The 22,311-nt window shown below is 39.4% G+C and overlaps 2 protein-coding genes across 10 annotated transcripts in view; one reads left to right on the plus strand and one right to left on the minus strand.

The window, feature by feature from the left end:
* LOC117812254 (protocadherin alpha-C2-like) overlaps positions 1–20,198 on the plus strand; it is a 28,174-nt gene extending 7,976 nt beyond the window's left edge. For both annotated transcript variants that reach the window (XM_034682911.1, XM_034682912.1), the window contains 2 exons: positions 5,532–5,617; positions 15,365–20,198. In XM_034682911.1, coding sequence (XP_034538802.1) covers positions 5,532–5,617; positions 15,365–15,678 — 400 coding nt within the window. In that variant the 3' untranslated portion in view covers positions 15,679–20,198. The remainder of the gene's footprint in view (positions 1–5,531; positions 5,618–15,364) is intronic.
* LOC117812252 (protocadherin-1-like) overlaps positions 1–22,311 on the minus strand; it is a 451,145-nt gene that overhangs the window by 354,238 nt on the left and 74,596 nt on the right. For 6 of the 8 annotated variants that reach the window (XR_004631169.1, XR_004631171.1, XR_004631172.1 and 3 more), the window contains exons 3-4: positions 15,359–15,553; positions 5,525–5,628 (exon numbers count right to left, since the gene is read on the minus strand). The gene's annotated coding sequence lies outside the window, so the exon portion shown is untranslated. Of the gene's footprint in view, positions 1–5,524; positions 5,629–8,379; positions 8,533–15,358; positions 15,554–19,878; positions 19,902–22,311 lie in introns of those variants that run through there. The other 2 variants (XM_034682909.1, XR_004631177.1) reach the window with 2 other exon arrangements.

Here is a 22,311-nt window from a genome sequence, read left to right on the forward strand (position 1 = left end):
GCATCATGTCATCAAGTCTCTGTAACATGACATGGATTAACATAAATCATCATCGCAATTTGCCGCTGCCATCTCTGGAATGGCAGAGCCTGTAACACACGCAGACACACTTCACAGACTCGTATAAACTCTTAGCCCCAACACACGCACGCTGTAATGTATCACACTGCACACAGAACTGAAGTACCAACAGTACTGACCCACATTCCTGGTGTAGCCAGTCAGTGTAAGAAACTATCGGTCCTAGCTGTGCCTCATTCCCACCCCGTTAAAGCAGCACCTTTGCTTGTGTAAAAGCTCTAAAACCCTCGCAGCTCAAAATATACATGGGGACATTTTATATTCATAAAAATCCTTGTTCAACATAATAAATGTGTTGCAGTTTGAGATAGATTGTGGGTGTGCTGCATTGCAGAGGCTCCAGTCAGGGTAGGGTCTCCTATAGAGTGAGGGCTGTATACATTATGAATGTACAGGAGGAAATATCTAAGCCTGTGGTGGAGCTGCATGTTTGCACTTTTTAAAGTTATTTCAGCGTTATGATCTTTTCTGAAATCAAGGCTATGATTTCAATGATTGAATGATTCTGCACAGGAACACTTACAAAGTCTCATTAGAGAAAACGTTTGAATGTTAGCAAAAGTCTTTAACATGTTTTCCTTTTATTTTGCTCTCTGTAAGGAAACTTTGTATTTAAAAACACATTTGTTCTCTCAAAATGCAAGTTATTTAAGATAAAGTTAAATACAATGGAACTGACATGAGAAGAGTTATTCTTATTTTAGGTAGCGGGTTTATTAAATTCCTGATTCTGATCCAAAGCAATGATCTGTCATTTGTCAATAGTACAACTTAGGTGTATGGCTCTGATGACAGACTCTGGCGGACTAACTGTAATCATATCAATCCGCCAAAAGAAGTCTGGTTAATCTGATGTTGGTTATTTACTGTTGGAATAAAAGAAACAGGAAAAAGGCAGGGCAGAGAATTTAAGATGAGGTAAATACAGCAGTGGTCAGTGCCCTTGTAGACAGTGGTTGAAAAGGGCAGACGAAGTGCAACAGCTTGAATGATTTTCATCAGGAGAAGCCAGACTGTATAAAATATGGACGTAGCATCTGTGACGTCACCCATCTGTTTCTGAAGCGCTCCAAAAAAATCCAAAGCAAATACAGCAGCAACAGAAATGCACTGCAAATGAAAAAATGCTGCAAATAACTGAAACAACTGCATTTATAGCAAACATGGTGTACATACACATTTCTTGCTCAGTCAAATACACACAGCTTCAAATCCAGACCTATTTACGGAAGTGCTCAAGGCCTGTAGGACAGCTAACTAAGTGAAACAGCTTTGTTATTGATGCAACAGAGACGTAGTCATTGAAGATGAGTCATTAGACCACAACGATAAACACTACTGGAGAGGAATGTGTCTGATAACCGTGTCATCATGTCCATTGTTGCTGAACACATATACACATGTACATTAAAGCTGCTTTTCCAAAGCAACTGCTGCTAAACACAGCTTCGGTCAGCTACAGATCTCAGTTAGCAATAAGTTGTACTACCCATGGTGTAGTTTAACAACAGAGAGTGATGTTGCAGTTTTTGTAGCCAAGAGATTTACAGCTGGGAATGCTTGGAACCCAGCAAGAGTTCAACTGTGCTGCTGTATGTAGCTTCTTCTAACCACAGACCCAAGCGGCAACCTCCAGTCCTAAAAATATGAGTCCAATGCGGAAGTGCTAAAAACTGTAGCTCATCGAGGATCCGCTTGAGGCTGGCGCCGGAAGTACAGGAAGTCACATACACATGAATTGGAAAAAGCCGATCTTCACAGCAGAAATAAACATGTTTACAGCCTGGTACAAAATACGAGTGTAGTCTGGATAGCTAATTTCTCGATCGGCACACACTCTGAGGGGGGTGAATTTTTTTCTAACGTGGCAGTTTCCAAGATATTGAGATTACGAGTCTTCCAATGAGAGGCAAAGCTGACTGCGGGAACACTGTAGCTGTTGGCTAGGAGGCTCAAAGCCCGCCTCTTTACGTCACAATCGCTCGACAGCAGCAATATGGCTGCCGCCGACAATTGGCCTCAAACAGCTCTTCAGAAACAGATGGGTGACGTCACAGATCCTACGTCCATATTTTATACAGTCTATGAACACACCCAGTTAGCTGCACAACTAGCATCACAATTAGCCAACTCTGCCTGGTGTCAGCCTCCGAGAACATGGCATGTTGGCGATGAAGCTATGTGAGTGAATGGAGAGAGGGCGATGACATCCCTCTCGCCACTCTCCTATCCGCATGACTTTGCGGGTATCAGAGTCGAGGTCAGACTCTCCGGGATATAGAAATTTTAACGTTACTCCCTGACTTCAATCTATTGTATGCTACTACCCCATCTAAGACACAAACTTAGTGGCTGTTCTGCCTTTCAGTCCCATTTCAGCCCCTACAGGCCTGGAGCACCATGAATCAGTCTGTTTTTTTCTTTTACAGTTGTTTTCTTTTTGTGTTTTTTTGTTCCAGCTTTGTGCAGTACATCTCTTTGTTCATTTGCACTGCTTTTCAGGTGTTTCGTTCATTTTGGACTTTGGCATGCGTTTGTGAATTTGCATCATCTCTGCATTTGCAGCACGTTTCTCCTTGATTGTTCAGGCCATTGCAGATCGTCTGCCCTTGTCGGCTGTAGTTTAAGGACTGAGAAATGGAAAAGACAGCGTCACAGACTCTGACAGTGACAGGGCAGATAAACTTAATCAGGTGTGGCGCGGATTCATAAGGTCACCTTACTTCACCAACAATAGAAATATTCAGTTTCATGTGGGTAATAACAGCTTACCTAGCCCATTTCAAGAAGGCTAGTTAACTCTTACTTGGATGCAGCTCAAACTGTAAGTGAAACTGGTTATTTTAACAGAAGAAATATCATAAAGTAGCAGTGTAATGAGCAGGATAATGATAAAGCGAACTAACCCCTTCAAAGTGGGACAAAACTTCATCATAGCTAGGGTAGCAGTTTTCCCTTTTCCAGCCCAATCTCAATGTCCACAAGCACTCACTGACTTTGAGGCGCGTTTCCGCTAAGTCCGTGAGGGCTTAGGGCTGTCCCTCAGTCAAATCATCAAGTTTGTGAGGGATCTCTTGCTGACTTTTTGAGCCCTTTATGCCCCCTTTCCGTAAGTGGGCATTTTTGCAGACTTAGCGTAAGGGAATTACCCATAGTTCATAGCATTATGACGTGAAACACGGGATTCCTAGAGGAAGCCCACGAGCATGGAAAGGTAAACGAACACATGAAATAAAAAGAAGTGCGACAGTAAAAAAGAAGTATGAGAGTTACAATGAATTGCCTGTATACAGTAAATATAGAAAACAGCCTTCATCTAATTATCTTCACACATGTGTATACAGTATAATTTATATAAAATAGTTATATAGCCTATTAATATATTTTAAATGTTGTGGTTAAACAGTCTGAATGGTAAGAGCCTGGATCACATGGCAGTCAGTCACCCCTTAAGCGCCTTGAATTTGAGGACAATAAAAATTGTGCAATAAAAATTCCTAATATCGCTAAGGTGAGCCGGTGACGTCATGCAGGCTACGTGAGAAGTCTCAAAGTGCTGTCCCATACCAGTTCTACAGTTTGAGGCATTACAGCCTCCTGCCCTCAATCACTTTCCAGCTGACGTCAATTAAGTCAAGAAGGGTTCAGGGCTCAGGGAGGACATTGAGATTGGGCCTATGTCTTATAGTCATCCAGAACACAGTGAGCAGGGCCCTGCAATCTCTATACATTATCCCTTACACATCTCATGGAGTTACTGCCACCAGCCAGTTATGTTAGCATTCGCCAAGAGTCTGGAAAAAGGGGAAACAGCTGGCTTAGCTCCGTTCAATGTTGATGAAAAATGCATTCCACTACCTCTAAAGTTCACTAAAATCATGTTAGGACTCATTTGTTTAAAAACAGAGCTGGATAAAAGACAAAATGTGGTTTCATAGGGGGGTTATGTGTGGGTTCGCGAAACTTCAAGAACTACACTTTGGTACCATCCAGAAAGTCTATGCTGTGCTTGTAGCATGAATTTTTTATATTTTCCATTTGGAGTGTTTTGAGTCCTACATTTACAGACATTACTAAATTATAACTCTGTAACAAGATCAGCTGAAAATACCCAGTCAATTAATGACTTTAAACGGGTTATGTAGGCCAACTGAATGTACAAATGAAAATTATCTGAGGTATACAGACAAATGAAAAAATGCACAGGTGCTCTATTTTTGTTGCTAGACATTTAGATGAAAAAAAGTAAGTCTGTGAATCATTGTAAGAATAAATACAGGACCAACGTGGCTCCTGCACTTGCATAATGTGTGAAGAACCAAAATCCAAACCTATGATAGGGGGCACAGCACAAACCATGCTGTCATTTAAGAGAAACTGCTCATATTGTTGCGTCACTGCTTCGTTCACTTTTTCCCTGCTGAATTTGAAACACATCCAGCAACAATGCACAGAAAAATGTCTAAATTTGGATTTTGACGTACTCTCAGGCATTCAAGTGATTTGCTTGTACAAGGCTTTCACTGTGAAGCTGCTGTGGTCAGCACTGACTGCACAACAAAGAAAGTACTGAGATATGGGTGTACAAAGAGTGACAGAAAGTCTTCACAACAGCAAATCATATTTTACCCTAGAAGAAAATTAGTGGAAATATATAAGAACCTATAATAAATCCTTCAAAATAGCTTCTTCTACAGGGTCACCTGCATGGCAGGAAACATTTTGTACATCAACTGACTTACAGGAACTTCATTATGTCACCCGGATGGTGATTAATCATCACCACCATCATTTTTGTATCAGATAATACTTCAAACTTGAACTAAATCTTGACCCGTATAAATCAGAAAACAAGTTTTGAAGCAAGCTTTAAAATCAGCAAGTGAATTAAGCAAGAGACGCCATGAGGAAGACATCAACTATCAGGTGATGAACTGCACATTTGGTTTGTCTGACAAGTGGGTGTAAAATATTGCTGCCAAGCAAATAGTCATAGGCTGAAAAAATATCCATACTTTTAAGTCATCTTTCTTTTTTGCAGCTATAAAACTTGCCAAAGCAGTCAGATTTCCTGAAATCTTGTTCAACGCTTGTCATGAGTCTTTTCCACACAGGACATGTTGATGTGTCAAAGGTGCAGTTATTGAGTTTGTTTTGGCTGAGCTATGGCTGCCTGTTTTTAAGAGAAATAAGCCTTAAGTCGTTTTTTAAAGAATAGTAATACGACATCAGGGTGTTTTTTTAGAATAGGAATAGTAAACAGCTGTTAATGATGGAAGTAAAACCACCTGAAATGGGTTACAGTGCTTCAAAACTATCAAGAAAATAAATTAATAGAGGAACTAATAAGGTCCTATTTGTTAATAAAGAGGCGTTGTTTGACTCAGAGTTTGAATAAATATTTGATGCGAGATGTGTTGCTGACTGTGTTAATATGTTCTACCTTTCAGCTCAGTCCACATGGAGGAGGCGTCTGTGATGCAGGGAGCCCAGGGGATGCTGGTCCAGAACTGGCCCACTGTGTCTAGCGCTGCTGGTGAGTAAAGTCTAGCAGTCAATAAAGAGAGAAAAGGCACTTACTCTTATAGCTTCATTGGGACAAAGGTAATAGACAATGGATTAAAGCTAATATTTTCTGTACATTGTGTATGCATCTACATTTGAATGAAAAGAACTGAGCAACATTTAAGAGATATAACTTGTGGACTTTGGCAAAAGGAAGAGGTTTTTATTTTTCAAGAATTGTTAAATATCAAAATGTTATTTATCATCTAAAATGTGGTTTTCAACTATCAACTGGTCAATAAGCAAAGTTCCTGCCCGCTAAAACTTGTGTTTGAACCTCAGGTTTGTGGTAAGTCTTGAAAAAATAATGAGTGGGAAGCTAGGATGTTAGTGTTTATGATCATGTTCTTGCACTTATGACTAGTACCTCCTTAGAAGCTTAATGCTCGCAGGCAAAGGAAACAATCCAGGTGCTCATAAATATATAAGTAAGCCCAGGAAAAGAAAAGGATTCCTCTTATAGACAAGAACATTGCAAGCTAGAAAGCTAGGATCTTTGCTAATTAGATAAACTAATAGCTACCATGGTAGTACTATGTTTTAAGATGTTTGTGAAAATCACTTAGTCAATTTATTGTCAGAGGTAAGGTGAGATGATTAGTTTGAATTGAATGTCAGTTTGCTAAATATGAATTTGGGTCCGAGTTGGCTATTCATCTAGGCTAGGCATAAAGACCCAAAGAAGAGGAGAGGCTAGCAGTTTCTTAGCCAAGATACAACACAATACACGTCAGTTAAGCAGTATGGAGTGGTGTGGCAATAGACCAGTAAATCATTGTTGAGAGGTTTTTCAGGGTAAATAGATAAAAATAAATAAATAAATAAATAAATAAAAAATAAAAATGGAGAAGTAAATAAAAGCATTAAAAGGACAATAAAAATTAGAAAAAGTGCAAAGGATGAATTAGTTACATTAAAATAATAAAAGAAAAATAATAATAATATGGGGGAAAACACACCTGCCAGCATCTCTTAGTTCTCAAATATCAACTAGCTACCTTTTTATGTTTCATACACAACACCAATACAGAGGTTTTGTTTCAACAGTTATGCTCATGTATGAACTTGGAAAAAAAATTCAACTGTAAATAAATGAGTGTTAGCATTGCTATCAGGAAGAAACGTTGTTTTCACCTTTAGGCTAGCTCGGCTGTATTTTAAGTGTATGTGCTTTTGCTTTAAATTTATTATTGAGACTTGCCTGTGTTATCATTAAAATGTACCAAAATTACAAGTACGTTAAACAAGTTATTCATATTTTCATTACTGTAGGCCTCAATTTCCGGTCAGATGTCTATATCTATTTTAATTTTGGAAGCCTATAACCAGGGACAGGGGTTACAAATTAGCCATGGCTAGACATCTGTACGCATGAGATCTACTTTATATACTTTATGAAGCAACATTTCCTGCATTTGTCCCTGTCTAATAAACAAGTAAGTCAATAAATAAATAAATAAATCTAAGCTGTAGTGCAGCCACTGGCCCTTAGCCATAATACCATAATGCTCTACTACCTGGATGTAAACAAGCACAGATGACAGATGGCATCTCGAAGCATGGCGCTGTTTATTGGTCTTAAAAATTAAGATAAAGTTGTATATATGTCAGGTTAAACTGGCACCCATCTGGAGCAATACATAACCAGCACAGGAATGTGGACCTTCAAGAAGGACCGAAGGCTGTTGGTGCTAGCTTTGCTAACGTTAGTCACACGTGATTTGCATCAGTCCAAACAATATCAGCCAAGCATCACGTCTTTGAAAAGCAAGGGTCACAATACTTAAATAGAGATTAATATTACAATAACATCTCATCCATTGCACTGCATTCTATAAAAAGCATTGAATTCATCTGTGCTAAACTTTGGCTCTGTTAATGTGGCTGCATTTTGACAGATCTGTCCTTTCAATATCTACATGATCTTGAATTCCAGCGTGATGTTCATACAGAGCTTAGCTGAGGTGCCAAAAGCCCGGGGCTCGTGTGCAGAGCCACAGATAAACAACTGTATCCTCCCTTAAAAGCAGCTGGCAGCAGTTAGAGCTGCAGACTTAAAGAGGCAACTGCTTTTTAATGAGAAGTGAGATGTCCTGAGTGGGTGTACACAATGAAAATACGTAGCCTCACATACTAAATGTACCAACAACTGGCCTTTGAGATAACCTGACCAAACACTGGGTCTACACTAATGACTAACAGCTTCTGTCAGTTTTACTGAAGACTTTTGGACAAAGATTTCAAGACAGCATTTGGAACATTGTGAGCTGTTCCCTGGTTCCCTCAGCCAAGCTCTTGATCATTGATTTTCTGTCGTTCTACAGGAATTAAAACATAGGTAGAGACTTGAGGGTGAGGCGTGTAGCATCACAGTCTATCACTCTATGAGTCAGTGACAGGATATGTCTCCCTGTCTGTCAGCTTTTCTCTCTGAGGAAAAGGAAAGCTGGGGAGCTGTTCAAGGTACAAGCTGTACCGGTCTCTGAGTATCTGAGCACCAGTTTGCTGCAGAAAAATGTGTATTTTTAAGAGCAGATGGAAAGCTGCAAAGACTCAAATATTGTCTTTTAAACAGGCTGCACAGCATACTCCAGACCTATTAGGGGTGCATTGTTGCATTAGAACATCATTTGTTTGGATGGCTCAGTGCAAAGGCATAGACATGCATTGGTTTGCAGGTTGATCCTCTTTAGTATGCATGAAGAGGTGGAGTCTTTTCAGTGACACATTTTCATGTCTGCAGCGAATTGTTATCATGATGAAGTCGTCTGATATGCTGCGATGCATCTAAATGCGGCACCCTAAAAAAAACTGTTTATGTAAGTGACCTATGTTGCAGATGAGGAGACATTTGTCTGATGCCAGAGGGGGGAGAGAGGCTGTTATCTGCAAGAAGAGAGAGCAAGGTTAAAAAAAAACCATTTAAAGCATTTTTAGGAAGGAAGAGCAAAGGAGATGTACAGGGGGATGGAGAGAGAGAGAAAAAAAGAGAGGTGTGGGGGGAGGATGGAGGAAGAGAAAGGTTAAGAGGATTGGCAGGTTCCTGCAGTAGTGTTGTTGCTAGGGAACGCCATGTGACCTGTTGCCTGGCAACACTGTCTAACTGAGAGATTGCTGCAGCAGCCGCACCCTCCATCGGCGGGGAGTGGGCGAAGGCAATTTCCATGGCAACCAGTCATATCTCTGAATGGAAGATTTAGAGATAGAAAAAAAAAGGGAAGGAAATAAGGAAGGGGACTCAACAAGGGCAGGTAAAAAGAGGGAAAATAAGTTTTTTAGAGGGGGTTATGCAAAATAATGTCTGCAAGTTGTCGTACGCCGAATGTGTGATGCACTGCTTATATTTATGCAAGCAATACACTACTCTCAGATTTGTGCATGTGCTACAAATCTCCAGAGGGACTCATTTTGAATTGGAACCGCGTCTTGGACAAGACAGGAAATAACACTGCCTATTTTAAAATGTAGGACAGCAGGTTACACAAAACAAGCCTTCAAACACCTACATTTCTACGCCAGGTGTCATGGCAACCTCCTCACAAGGAGCTGCACTGACCTGCTTACCAGATGTTACACCATAATCCATTTCAAATGCGTGTTTCCTCTGAAATATGGGCTAATATGAAGCAACAGCAGAGGTACTAATAATCCTTCATGTTAGGGAAACAGTAGCAAAGCTCCTCGTAGTCGTAGGAGACTCGTCCAAGTTGTGCCATGACATGCAAGTTATGAATTAATTTTTCTCATACACACACGCAGGAGTGTCTCAGGTTAATACCTGGGTCAGGATTCTAATTAAACAATGTCAGAGGTTTGGATTTCTCACGGATGGCGCAGAGAGCTCTGGGATGTCCCGAGACTCAGAGACAATATGCACTTGATTAGACGCTTCACAGCCACTTGACATTTTAATGCAGTTGGTCACAGTCTTATGAACTACTCCAGCCCCATAAGGTGCACATAAACCAAAGACTGTACTGCAGTGACTGTATGTCACAGTATAATTACAGTTTGAAGCTCTACTACAAGTCCTGTAAACTTGCAAACATTACAAGATGACATGTTGCTGGTCTTGTCTATTTCACTGTGACAAATACCAAATACATCAAGTTAGTCGTAGCCTCTATCTGTGATGCTCTCGCATTCAATAGAGGACCCAATAACTGCTGGTAACATTGATCCACCACTCACTGGTAACATTAAGATACCACAATAATTACTTTCAAATTAATTTCAAATCATTTGAATCCTGATAGATTACTAAACTCACCCTTTTTCTAGCACCTAAATTGGGCTTCATTTTTTTTACTAAGCCAAATCATGGTTTCTAGAAGATGAACCCTTTACATTTTGTGCACTAAGGCTACGTTCACACTGCAAGGCTTAATGCTCAATTCCGATTTTTTTGCTCAGATCCAATTTTTTGTTTGCCTGTTCACATTACCATCTATAATGTGACCTGTAGACGGTTCCAGTGTGAACTGTTTGCGGCTCCGAACTGCCTCGCATGCGCAAAAGAACAGTAACAATGACGTCACATGCAGCTGTTTCACAAGTTCTTTCGAGATACTTTCAAACACAGACCGATTATGGTATGAACCCTCAAGCTTTGCTTGTATGGAAGTGTCACCCCATATATTTATAAGGTTCAAGACCTTGCTGTCCCTCCATTGACTTGCTCCATCGTTGCTATCCTCCATTTTGAAGGCTACCGCCGCGCAGAAATGTGACGTGTGTTGCTATAAAGTGATGTGAAAGTATCAAATGCGCATCAAATCCGCCTCGGCCGTTCACACTGAGGTTGCATTGAAAAAAAACAGATCTGTATCTGATTCAGGACCACATATGGAAGTGGTCTAAATCTGATTTGAAAAAATCCGATTTGGGACAGATTTGAGTGTTCACACTGCCTCTAAAAATTCTGACCTGGTTACTTGACCCCAGAAAAATCAGATTTGGGCCACTTTTGCCTGCAGTGTGAACATAGCCTTATTGACCTTTTCTTCACCAAAGTGTGAGCATAAGAGGTTTTCTTTATAATCTGAAAGTTGTGTCCTGATGTTTGCCGGACACTTTCATGCTCCCTGAGACAAAACTATTATATTCTCTTTAAAGGAAATTTGAGTAAATATTAATGTGGCTAAGTGTGGAAATATCTGTCAAAGCTATTCATTTTTCATAGGATTTTGATGGTTTTGTGAAAAGTCAACATTACCCAACAACTTGAATGGTTCATTTAGAGAGCTTGTCTATCTGGAAAGCTGTATTAATATTATTGCTTATAGACATATAGCCAAGACATTAATTATTTATCTATATTGCTCCTTTTGAGAGGAAAGGTCACAAAGTGCGCCACAATAAAATATTAAAAGGTAAAGCAGAAATTACATTAAATACAGACAAATTACATAAAAGCAGACACAGACTGATTCAGTCCAAACAGATTGGTCTTCAATTCCTTTTTTACTGTTCCAAAGTTTAAAAGCAACAACTTTAAAAGCACAAACTCCTTTAGTTTTGAACCTACTACAAGGCACAACCAGCAAACCCTGGTCAGAGGACTTCAGAGTCCCGCTGGAGTCATAATAAGGCTTCAGCAGCTCTTTAATGTAATGCATGCTGAGGTATGTTATGTTGTATTTGAGTATGTTGCCTTGAAACTTATGTCTTAAACCAGCAGAATCCATAGGGTCATGTTGACCACAAATCGATTTCATATAGGCTACACCAAGATTCTCCTATAAATATCCCATGACATCACCTCCTGCAGCATGAAGCAGAAGTAACACTTAACTCTGAGGTCATACTGTCAAAAGTAGTCTGCAGGTATTCAGTGTTTACATCGATTACATTTGATGCCATGGATTTAAATTACAAAGAAAGATAGAGTAAAGACAGAAAAAAATAAGCAACATCTTTATTTCAATTACTGTCTAGTTATAGTGCTCCCAAACTCTTCTGTCTGACGTCAGATCACCGTCCTCTCAATAGCACCATCAGGTAACAGGAAACGGTATGTCAGTTATATAAAATAGATGAATTTCACTGTTTTATTGGCTCCTCTGCTTCACAGTATTTCTGCACATCTCCTCTAAATTACCGGCTGTCCTTTCAGCTTATTTTAAGCATGTTTGTCCTCCTCCACAGGGGGAGCAATCTTACCATTGAGAGCCACTGAATGGGACTTATTTCAAGCACCAGATCCTGTTCCTGGGTTTAATACCAGGATTAAAAAAAAACAAACAGACAGACCATACCATCAAATGTCATAATCCCTAGAGACAGACTTACGGTATTACAGCATTAAAGCAATAACTCTGCTTACTGAGGGTGAGATAAGAAGATGATATTTGATACTGACTGATCATTAAACAAGCTAATTCACAAAGGTCAATTAGCTTTTTAGAATCATATTTAAAAATGATGCGACACCAGACACAAATGTTAAAGCAAGGCTAAATCCGGATTTTCTCTTGCAATGGTCTCTGATATCCTGGTCCTTCACATGCTAATTATTTAATGTAAGTTAAAAATGAACACTTCTATTTTTAAGTAGACAACAAATTATTTATGTGGGACTGTGTTCTGACGTTCCTATCATGTGGAATGTCTCTGCTTTTTTAGAGCCAAAATATCCAACCAATCCTTCTATATTGAGAACCACCAGTGCTTTAACACAATTTGTTTGCATGAGTTAACATACAACATAATCAATATTCAGTGAGTCAAGGCTCAATAATATATTATGGCACTCTATGAAAGGCATGCAGTGCTGTTTGTCTGCTCTGAGCAGGAATGTGCTATCTCTTAGACAGCATGGAAGTGTCCATTACATCCACTTTCATTATATTCTTTACGAGTAAATTAGTCTCATACTCCATGAGCTCATTTTGGGGACTCAAAAGGGACACAGTGTGTATGAGAAGTGTGTATTTTCAAAATAGTGCTCTTCCCATCGGGACAGTGTTTGAAACCATTTCAGAGCTTCAGCAATGTCATAAATAGCCTACAAAGAAAAATCAAACAGAATCTTTTTGCATGGGCCTGTGTTTGATCTAAATAAAATCCAGACTGAAAGTAGGTCAGTGCAGAGGGAACTGGTGTGGGCCTGAGAGCACCGTGTCTGCAAAACCCGCCCACCCCCATCTTTCTTACTGCCTCTCTCTCCCTCACTCCCTCTCTCTCTTTTTTTTTCCCTCTCCCTCCTCGTCTCATCTGACATCCTCGTTCCTTTTCATTCTGGCTTATTTAACCTTTTGACCTAGCTTTATCTTATTTTCACGTCACAAGATGATTTTTATTTATCAGTTTCTTATTTTGTCTTGCTGTTTCGGGGTCCTTTCTGTGTCACAGCCTTGCTTGAGCACCAAAGGTTGAATCCCTGTCTTTGGCACTCCTATGAGAGCAGGGATTAAGCTGCTGCCATCATCCAAATACATGATACAAATAGAAATCCCACTGCCAAGTTAAACATCCCCGTGGTTTGAAGGTTAGTCCCTTCCAGTGTTCCCTCCTGTGGTCTCGGGTGAATCGCTGTCCTGAAAATATCCACTCCCTGTGGCTATCACTGCATTGTCAGGCTAGCGCACTGTTCGCTTTTGCTTGATTTCTGTTGGTCCTAACATGTCAGATTTTATGAGTATCCCAAAGACCACATGTAAAAGTGTAAGTAAGGGGCAGCATGACAAGCTGGATGGTTATTTTTAAAATACTCCACTATGCTAAAGATAATAAAGGAGGGAATTTACCTCTGTGAAAAGACTCTACCATGTCCCAGCGATGAACTGATTAGTTTAATTTTTATTCCATTAAATGTTTCAGCCTACACACCAAAGGGGACTGTTAAACTTTCAAATGTTTCCCCTCTGACATTAATGTGATTATTCTTTTTTTAAGAGTGCATTTGGGCTTTTCATGCCCTTAATGAGAGGATAGGACAGAGGATAGTGGGAAACAGGAATAAGAGAGTGGGGGATGACAGACGGCAAAGGGCTGAGGGTCAGAGTTGAACCGGGAGCCACTGCTCTGGGGGGCTGTAGCCTCTATGCATGCGTGTGCTATTTAATCACTGAACTAAGCTGGCACCCCCCAACATTATTAAAATCTTAAATGTGTTCCTAGACATCTCTGTCCATGAATAGGAACATTGTGTCCTTTTGAGAATCTGAAAAAACAAACCAAATGTTGCACAATCTCCCCCCTTACAATTCAAGCCAAAGCAAAACAAGTCAGGGAAGAGGGCTGCTGAAACACACTGGTGTTTCCAGGAAGAATTATCTCTGAACAAGAAAGCAAACCAGTGGAACAGACCATGTTACAAATGTCTGATATTTAAGTCAGGGTGAAAGGTCTGCAAAATATCAGCACATTTTTACAGGGAGTCTACGAAACACTACAGTTAAGTTATTTTAGTTAAAGGCAGTGGTGGACAGTAACAAAGTAAATTTACTTGAGTACATTTTTTGAGTATCTGTACTTGACTTGAGTATTATTTTTTGGGGATACTTATTACTTTTACTCCACTACATTCAGAAAACAATTATTGTACTTTTTACTCCACTACATTTCTATCAATGCTCTAGTTACTCACTACTTTTGCTTTGAAGTCAGCTCATGAATTTCCTTCTCTTTTCTGAAATCTGATCCCAAAGACAGTAAACTGTGTTTGTGTAGTTCTGTTTGACTCAGTAGTTTAGCCGTACATGGACACACAGAGCAAATTTCACTCAGATCAGGCAGTTCATTTAGAGGTGGTAATGATGGCTATAATTCTCCATCTGAGCACCCATGACCATATCTTCAGCCGGTGTTATAGGTTTTTGAAATGAAGAATGATACGTATCATTTCAAAGCATGTTAAGCTACGTAACATTTGTGTCATTCCAGATGAACATTTTAAACTAAGTTGTCTGTGCTTTGAGTAACTTAGTTGCTGTTTTTATTCCAAGGTTTAGTTTTTAGAGATTTCAAGTAATGGTTTCTAGATAAACATGATGTAACAGAATGTACTCCTATGTATTCTTGACTGCACTCATGCTTTGTGAAAATACAACGCTTTGAGATATAGAAGTACTTTGAATACTTAAGTATTTTTAAAAGCAAGTACTTCAGTTCTTTAACTCAAGTAATAATCTGACAGCAACTTTCACTTGTATTGGAGTAATATTTTACCAGGAATATCTATACTTTGGCTAAAGTAATGAAGCTGTGTACTTTGTCCACCACTGGTTAAAGGTAAAAGAATCTGACTGCAAGAACCTTGTAGTTAAGTAACTAAAATAGTCTCCTCCCAGTGAGAGGGCATCGGGAAATGAGCTATTCAGACTACACTCGTCTTTTGTACCAGGCTGTAAACATGTTTATTTCTGCTGTAAAGATCGGCTTTTTCCCATTCATGTGTATGTGACTTCCGGTACTTCCGGAGCCAGCCTCAAGCAGATCCTCGATGAACTGCAGCTTTTAACACTTCCGCATTGACTCATATTTTTAGACTGGAGGTTGCCGCTTGGTTTTAACTTGTTTTCAGTCTTTTTACTAAGAAGGCTAACTAACCATCTTCATATTTTACAGTAATCCACAGAATGGGTGCTGAATGCTTCATCTATTTCTCATTGGCAAAGCTTATAAACCTACCTTCCAAAAAATATGGAATCAATCCTTTCATTAAACATGGTGGCCAGAGTTGTCATTTTTTCTTCTTTTTTCTTCTTACCCTCAGATGGAGATGGGGGTGGGGAACTGTCACCCCCAGTGGGTGCTGGAGTCAACTGTAACAGCTGGCAATTCAGATACGGCGCCCAACAAGGCTACGGCCCTCCTCAGCCCCTGAAGCCCGGAGAGATTCCCCCTGAAGCCTTCATCATCCCCGGATCCCCAGCCATCATCTCTATCCGCCACGACTCTGGCCCTGTGGACGACAAAGGAGACTTCATAAGCTTTGGCAAGAAGGAGGAGGCTAAGAAGAAGAAAAAGAAGAAGAAGGACAAGAAGGACAAGAAGGATAAAGGAAAGGATAGTGGGGGGGATGACTAGAGGAGAAGGGCTGACTTAAGAACAGAGCTACCAACAAAAAAACCAACCCAGAAACAGAGCCAGAAAAAAAGCCAAATGCATATAGTTGAACTGAGGGAGCCTGCTTGCATTATATTTGCATAGACATTGTACAGTGGCCAAACCCTCATTAGACCAGACTTGGCTCCCTACTCTATGCGAACTTGCTAAATGATAGATTCTCTCTCTTTCTTGGCTCATTTGGCCCCATAGCTTTGGCCTATAAAAGTCAACAGTTAAGTCAAACAAATGCTCATAGTAAACAGACTTCATCTAAAAGCTGGACCCAAATTAAACACATACGACTTTACTAGAATAGATTCTGTGATTTGCTGCCCCCCAAGTTTGTATAATGAAATAAAAACACCTGAAAAGGTGTACTATTTGTATCTGACCATTGTCAGCTGAGGCTGCCCAAGTTGGCATCTCTGTCTTTATGCAGCCCCCTCCCCTTTTTAGCTCACCTACTTAAAGGTGAAGTCAAAGCCAAACGAAATAAAATGAAACAAAGGCTCTTTTTTCCAGAGTTATCGAGGCCTTGTAGAAAATCAGATAATGTGGTCTTTTATAAAAAAGATAAATAAATATGAAAAAGTAACAACATACAGTATATGTACCATGAGATTAATACCTTTAGAAGATCAAGGTAACTGGACCACACTCTATTAAAGAGCTCTGTTTCAGTGTAACATAGCACATTGCAGAGGCGGAGGACCTGGACTGGGTTGCACCAACTATGCGCAAGTTTGTTCCCACATTAGGGTTTGAAGTAGTGGCTTCATAGCTGTTGGTTGATTTGCAATTAGAGAGTTACTTAATTCAATTGTACTGCGGTGGAAAGGGGGGGACTGTATGGCTGAAACTAGTTATAATGTTAAAAATATGTATGCAGTCATTTTGCTGATGGGTATTAACCACAAGGATTTGTAGATAGATAGATTGGCACAAAATTCTGATTGGTTAATAGAATACATATTTGACTCTTGAGGGACCGTGACTGTTTTTGGCTGTTTCAGCCCATTCTCTACCAATCAGCTCTACTAAAATCACTACTGACCATTGAGTTTGTATGTTTGATTATTTGTTTATTTATTTTATCTCAGGAATCCATTATTTTTACTCTTTCAAAACTAACAATGATTCTTTTCAATGTAAGAAATCCATCCAGGTGAACTCAACGTTTGGTTTAATTGTTCCATTTTAATGATTTCAGAACTGCGCTGCATCTTCCCAAAAATGTTTCTTTGGCCAAATTTACCAAAGAAATGATGGGTAACTATGGGATTCAATGGGTTCCAAATTCTTACCTAGAAGAGACACAATAAAATAAGTGAAAACCACATTGAAATGAATATAGTCATCAGTTAGTAATTCAGCAATTGGTAGGAAATGGGCTGAGACATCTCAAAAACTGTTCTACGGTCCTTGAAGTGCAAAAATGGCATGAAACCACTAAAGAAAAGATACACTGTGCAAAAAAAAAAAAGAGAAAAAACCCTGCTTTAACTGTTAGTGAGTGCAATTGTGTGACTCTGTATCATTTGCACCTGCTTTATTGCTTGCTTAACTATTTAGTTGTTACTTATGGTTAAGTTTTGTGGTGCTACCGCTTGTGTTTTAGCAATGCGTGAATGGGGATTAGTGGCTATGACTTTGGATTTAAATAGGGAACCTACGTGCAGCTGATGCAACCGACCTCTGACCTTGTCAGAATTACATGGCACAGGTCATCGGGGTCTCACCCAGTCTGACGCACATGTTATCCCACATAAACACTGACTCTCTTGTACACACAACACAAACACTGTAACATCCAAACATCCAAACACACAGATATGTGCGAAAATAATACACGCCCCCTTCTTGGAAAGACTGAAGGCCAGTGCTGTCTATACTTTGGGAGTGTATTATAAGGCTGGGAAGCAGGAAACTTGGTTGTTGCTTCATTTCTGTTCAAGCCTGACCCCTCTACTTCTGTCTCTGAATGTTTAGTAGTTGTTCTTCAAACTCTGCACCACTGCCTCGACTGCTTCAGCGCTTGTAGGATTCGCTTTGCCCGCTGCCTGTTTCCTCTCTCTAGTCCTCCTTCTTCAAGTCAACACAGTTGGACAACATCTTTTCAAGTCACTCTCCTTCGATGAACTGTGCCGTCGTAACACAGAAACATTTGTGTATTTGCATATTAACACACACACAGACACACACACACAAACCACAGTTACTCACACACATACATCTTTTGTTAGATAAGGCATGTGTCTCTTGATTGCTCATTGTTGACAGCTCTGTCATCTCTGGGAATGGTTGTGCGCTTTGCATCGTGGCGACGTCTGACAGCTTAGTGAAAACCGAGACAATGCTGTGGTGGATATAATGATACAAGATGAAGAGACAAGAAGATAGCAGTCATTGTACTATATCATGTAGCTCCAACGTAGATGATAAAGAAACAAGTGCAGAGTTAATATGGCAAGCCAGTCCTGTTTAGCACGAGCAGAGGTGTTGTGGTTGTTTCTGTGTGTGTGTGTGTGAGCCATTAGTGACGACTGAGAGACTTGGGCCGAACAAAAGACACTGAGAAAATAAGAGAGGCAGCAGTTGGAAAAGGTTGCTGGTTGGTTGGGAAAGGGGAAAGACCTACTGAGGAGGTGAAGCATGCTGTTGTTTGTTATGCAGCAGTTAGAGTTGAATTGATAGATGGTTAAAAAAATGGTAAATGGACTTGTACTTATATAGCGCTTTCACTCAACATTCACACACCGCCGAACATCAGCGGGAGCAATTTGGGGTTCAGTGTCTTGCTCAAGGAGCTGGGATCGAACCGCCAACCTTCCGATTGATAGACGACCGACTGTACCCCCTGAGCCACAGCCGCTCCGGTAGAATAAGGGAAGATGTTAGCAGCAAAATAGCAAAGTCGATGCAAGTTGAGAATAACAGCTGGCAATAACTTACGATTTTACAGTAGTTTGCTTCATGGAAACATAATAGTACTGGGGATGTCAGGACAAACCTTGAAGTTGTAGTACAGTACAGTCAGATGTCTTCAAATTATATCAGACTCTTGGCGTGAGAGAAGATTTTGGCTGTGGGAATCGTATTGGTTTCAGTTTGTAGGGAAGTGTTGTCAGCTTGCATTTCAGCCAGTAGAAAAACAGTTCTATGAGAGGTAATAGAGGCAGACTGCATCAACCATAATAAAATCCCTAACTTCAGAGGCTACTGTTGACAGTGCATTCTGTTTGTCTCTCTGATGTTCGTGCAGAAGCAATTTTTGCATTAAATGTTGCAAGGCAGACTGTTAGAAATGACCAGAGAGAAGAAAATTACGTCTTGGCCCTGCAAATTGAATAACCGCTGGCTGCACAGGAAGCCCTGAAAGATTGGCTGTTGCTCCAAGGGGCTAATTGGTTATCAGATGATAGCCAACCAGTTCTGAGATTCCCATGACCTAAGTGTAGGCTGTGTGAGATTTACAGCTTTGTTCGGCCTTGATAGTGTAAAGCCCAGGTCTGGCGTGGTAGAGGATGGCTAGTAGATATTGGACCGGCATCAACATGATGTAAAGTGTCATAAAAACTCACCTTGGTGTTCCTTTTTTAGACCATCGTCTTACCAGTCACAGTAGGGGTATATAGGTGCTGCTATATGGCTCAATCTCTCCCATACACACATTTCCTCCCCCTACTCCCTCCGCCCCTCCGTCCTTCAGGTGTACTTCTGTGCTGTCAGATCACCAAGTGGCTGTTTGCATGTTATAAGCAAAGGAAACAGATAATATATAGATACTATATATACATAGATATGTTTTTCCACTGGGAAATGCGTATTGGAATACATATACCTCTAATACACATTCTCAAAGACGATACACACCCATGTAAAAACCCACTCTCATTCAAACATACACACACGTATACATACATACATAAAATATACGCTATTGCGAAACAGTAATTTGTGGAAAAACATAAAAGATTCACATTTTTTATCCTGTTGAAAATGACTTTAATCTTCTAGATATACATAATGCTATTGTGTTATGCTATGAAATGCTTTTTTTTTGTTTCAGTTTTTACCCGTATGGTTTTCATAGGTAAGAAAATCAGTCCTTCAAGTTGTGTTAAGCTTTGAAATGATGATCAAACAAACACCATTGTGGAAATCAAATCATTTACTCACCTTCCATATCTATCCCCCTCCCTCTGTAGATTTAAAATAAAAGAGAAAGAAAAAAAAAAAAAAGAAAATACATGAAATAATATATAAAAAAAAGTTGATGTACTCTCTGCTTGTGTATAGTGAATGTTCCTCAGTCACTGGGTGTGGCGGTGAGTCACATCCCAGTGGACTGTGACAGTGCAGATCTGTTAATAACTTTTTTTGTACACCTGCTCATCATTGTAAAGGTGATAATAGTGATTCTTATGATTTCATCAATCTGGTAATGTGTTTTGTTTATAAGTCACAAATAAAGTTTTTCTTAAATATCTTACTATCAAGCTGTGTTTTGACTTGATTTCCTCCAACAGCTTCTCCCCCTAAAGTACTTGATTTCATGTTTAATCAGCACAACTAGTTATTAACTAGAATAAAAGATTGATCTATACATTTTTGTAAATGTATTACGTATGGTGCTTCAAGCCATCTGTTTTTGAATGTTATTATCCAGTTTAATTCAAATAGATGAAGTATAATATGTTCATTTAAGTGAATACATAATCAGGTTATAATTAGAAATGCATATTGTTAATAGGGATGCACCGATCCCACATTCTGAACCGATCCGATCCCGGTATTGACTTGACAATCTCTACTTCTTAATGTGAGGATAGAATCATGTTTTGGCAGCTTCATGCTTTTCTGACTTTGAAATCCACATTAAAATAAACATTTTTAAACTGACAGTATCATTATTCAAGAGATTATAAATGTGTAAGGCAAGGCAAGGCAGCTTTATTTGTATAGCGCATTTCATACACGAGGGCAACTCAATGTGCTTTACATTAAAACATTAAAAGCATTGGAAACATTCAGACAGGCTCTTATCAAAGAAAAAAAATCTTATTCAGAAATCTTAATAATCTTAATTGGAAAAAGCACAACCTCCACCTGTTGTATTATGGCTATAATATAATATAATTATAAACTCTCATTTGGAGATAATTTGGCTCATGCAATCAAAAAATTATGGTATTTTAACAAGACTTGGCATCCCCTTCTCTGATGTATGAAGATGCAAACTGTAGCTGAGGGCTAAACACTATATGTTTGGCTTGCTTATGTGATGTTAAAATAGACATCAACCCAAAACATTGTTGCTACTGAAGTAGTTGGCTAAACAAAACTAAATCATCATCATTGCTTGTGCAAACATTCCTCCTTTCTTCTGTAATTTTCAAATGTAGTTCAACTAGTAGGTGGCTAAATGCAAGCATACGATGTGTTCTGATGTTAGGTTCGCTAATGGGCTGTCAAATGTATTTTTACTAAAATATAGCACGATTTTCACTATTCATGGCAGTGAACTTATATCCAGTCTTATCATGTCGGATTGTGTTGTATCAGTAACTTAACTTAAGTGGACTGTCAAAGTTTTACATCTGTTTTACATCTGTAACTCTGATGTTGCTACATTTTACATGTCTTCCTGGAAATCTCTGTGAAACACAGTCCTATTAGAGAATTTGAAAACAACAGACATTGCACAATCTTGAAATCATTCCCACAAAAGAGCCCTGTTTTAACACATTTGGAACAGTTTCAATTTCCAAATAACAGTTTAGGACAATGGATGGGGAACACATGGTGCATTCAATAATCTGTCCTATAATCAAGAAAAACAAGTCAAAGGAATGGGCCACAGTACCCAATTTTACAAGAATCTGTTGCAAAATTGTGTGCATTGAGCTCAGGGTGAAAGCTCTGCAGCCACAGTGGGTTGGTCATGGGAACTTGATCTTTCCCCTGCATTCGAACAAAGAGTTCTGGTGTTAATGTTCTCCAGATAAAAGGTGTCTGTTTGTGTCTGTGTCACAAGCTCCATCTGTCTGCAGAGTGGAGAAATCATTACTTCACACCTCCATTCTTACTCTAAGAGTGCATCTCTCTAGCAACACTGACACCTACTGACAGAGGTTATTCTTGCAATTGACCCACATTATTCATTCACTATATAACACAAAAATAGCACTCTACAATGTTTATGATGCGCAAGAAAAAAAGATACCTGGTAAACAACAATTCAAAAAGTAATTAGCAGACCATGATTGTATTAATTGGGGTAAAATTAACATTAATTATTTCACATTTTGTGTTGCTTGTCTTGAGAACTACTTGAACATAAGGATATAGGAGTCCATATTGAGAAAGTTCAAGCAGTGAGAAATTATTTAGCTAAGCTGTATGAAACAATTATAAAGTTCTCATCACAGGACCCCAACTGTTTATTCAAATCAGGTAGAAGAGGTGGTCCAGCTCTCTACTTTCTTTATTCTCCATTCTGTCATTAATAACAGAAAGTTCAAAATGGTCCTAAAAATAACGTATTGGTCCAACACCTCGTATATATATACGGACATCTAAAGCTGTTTTGGATGTTCCAGTATTTCCTGT

The sequence above is a fragment of the Notolabrus celidotus genome, chromosome 5, assembly GCF_009762535.1.
Source record: "Notolabrus celidotus isolate fNotCel1 chromosome 5, fNotCel1.pri, whole genome shotgun sequence".
Lineage (NCBI taxonomy): Eukaryota > Metazoa > Chordata > Actinopteri > Labriformes > Labridae > Notolabrus > Notolabrus celidotus.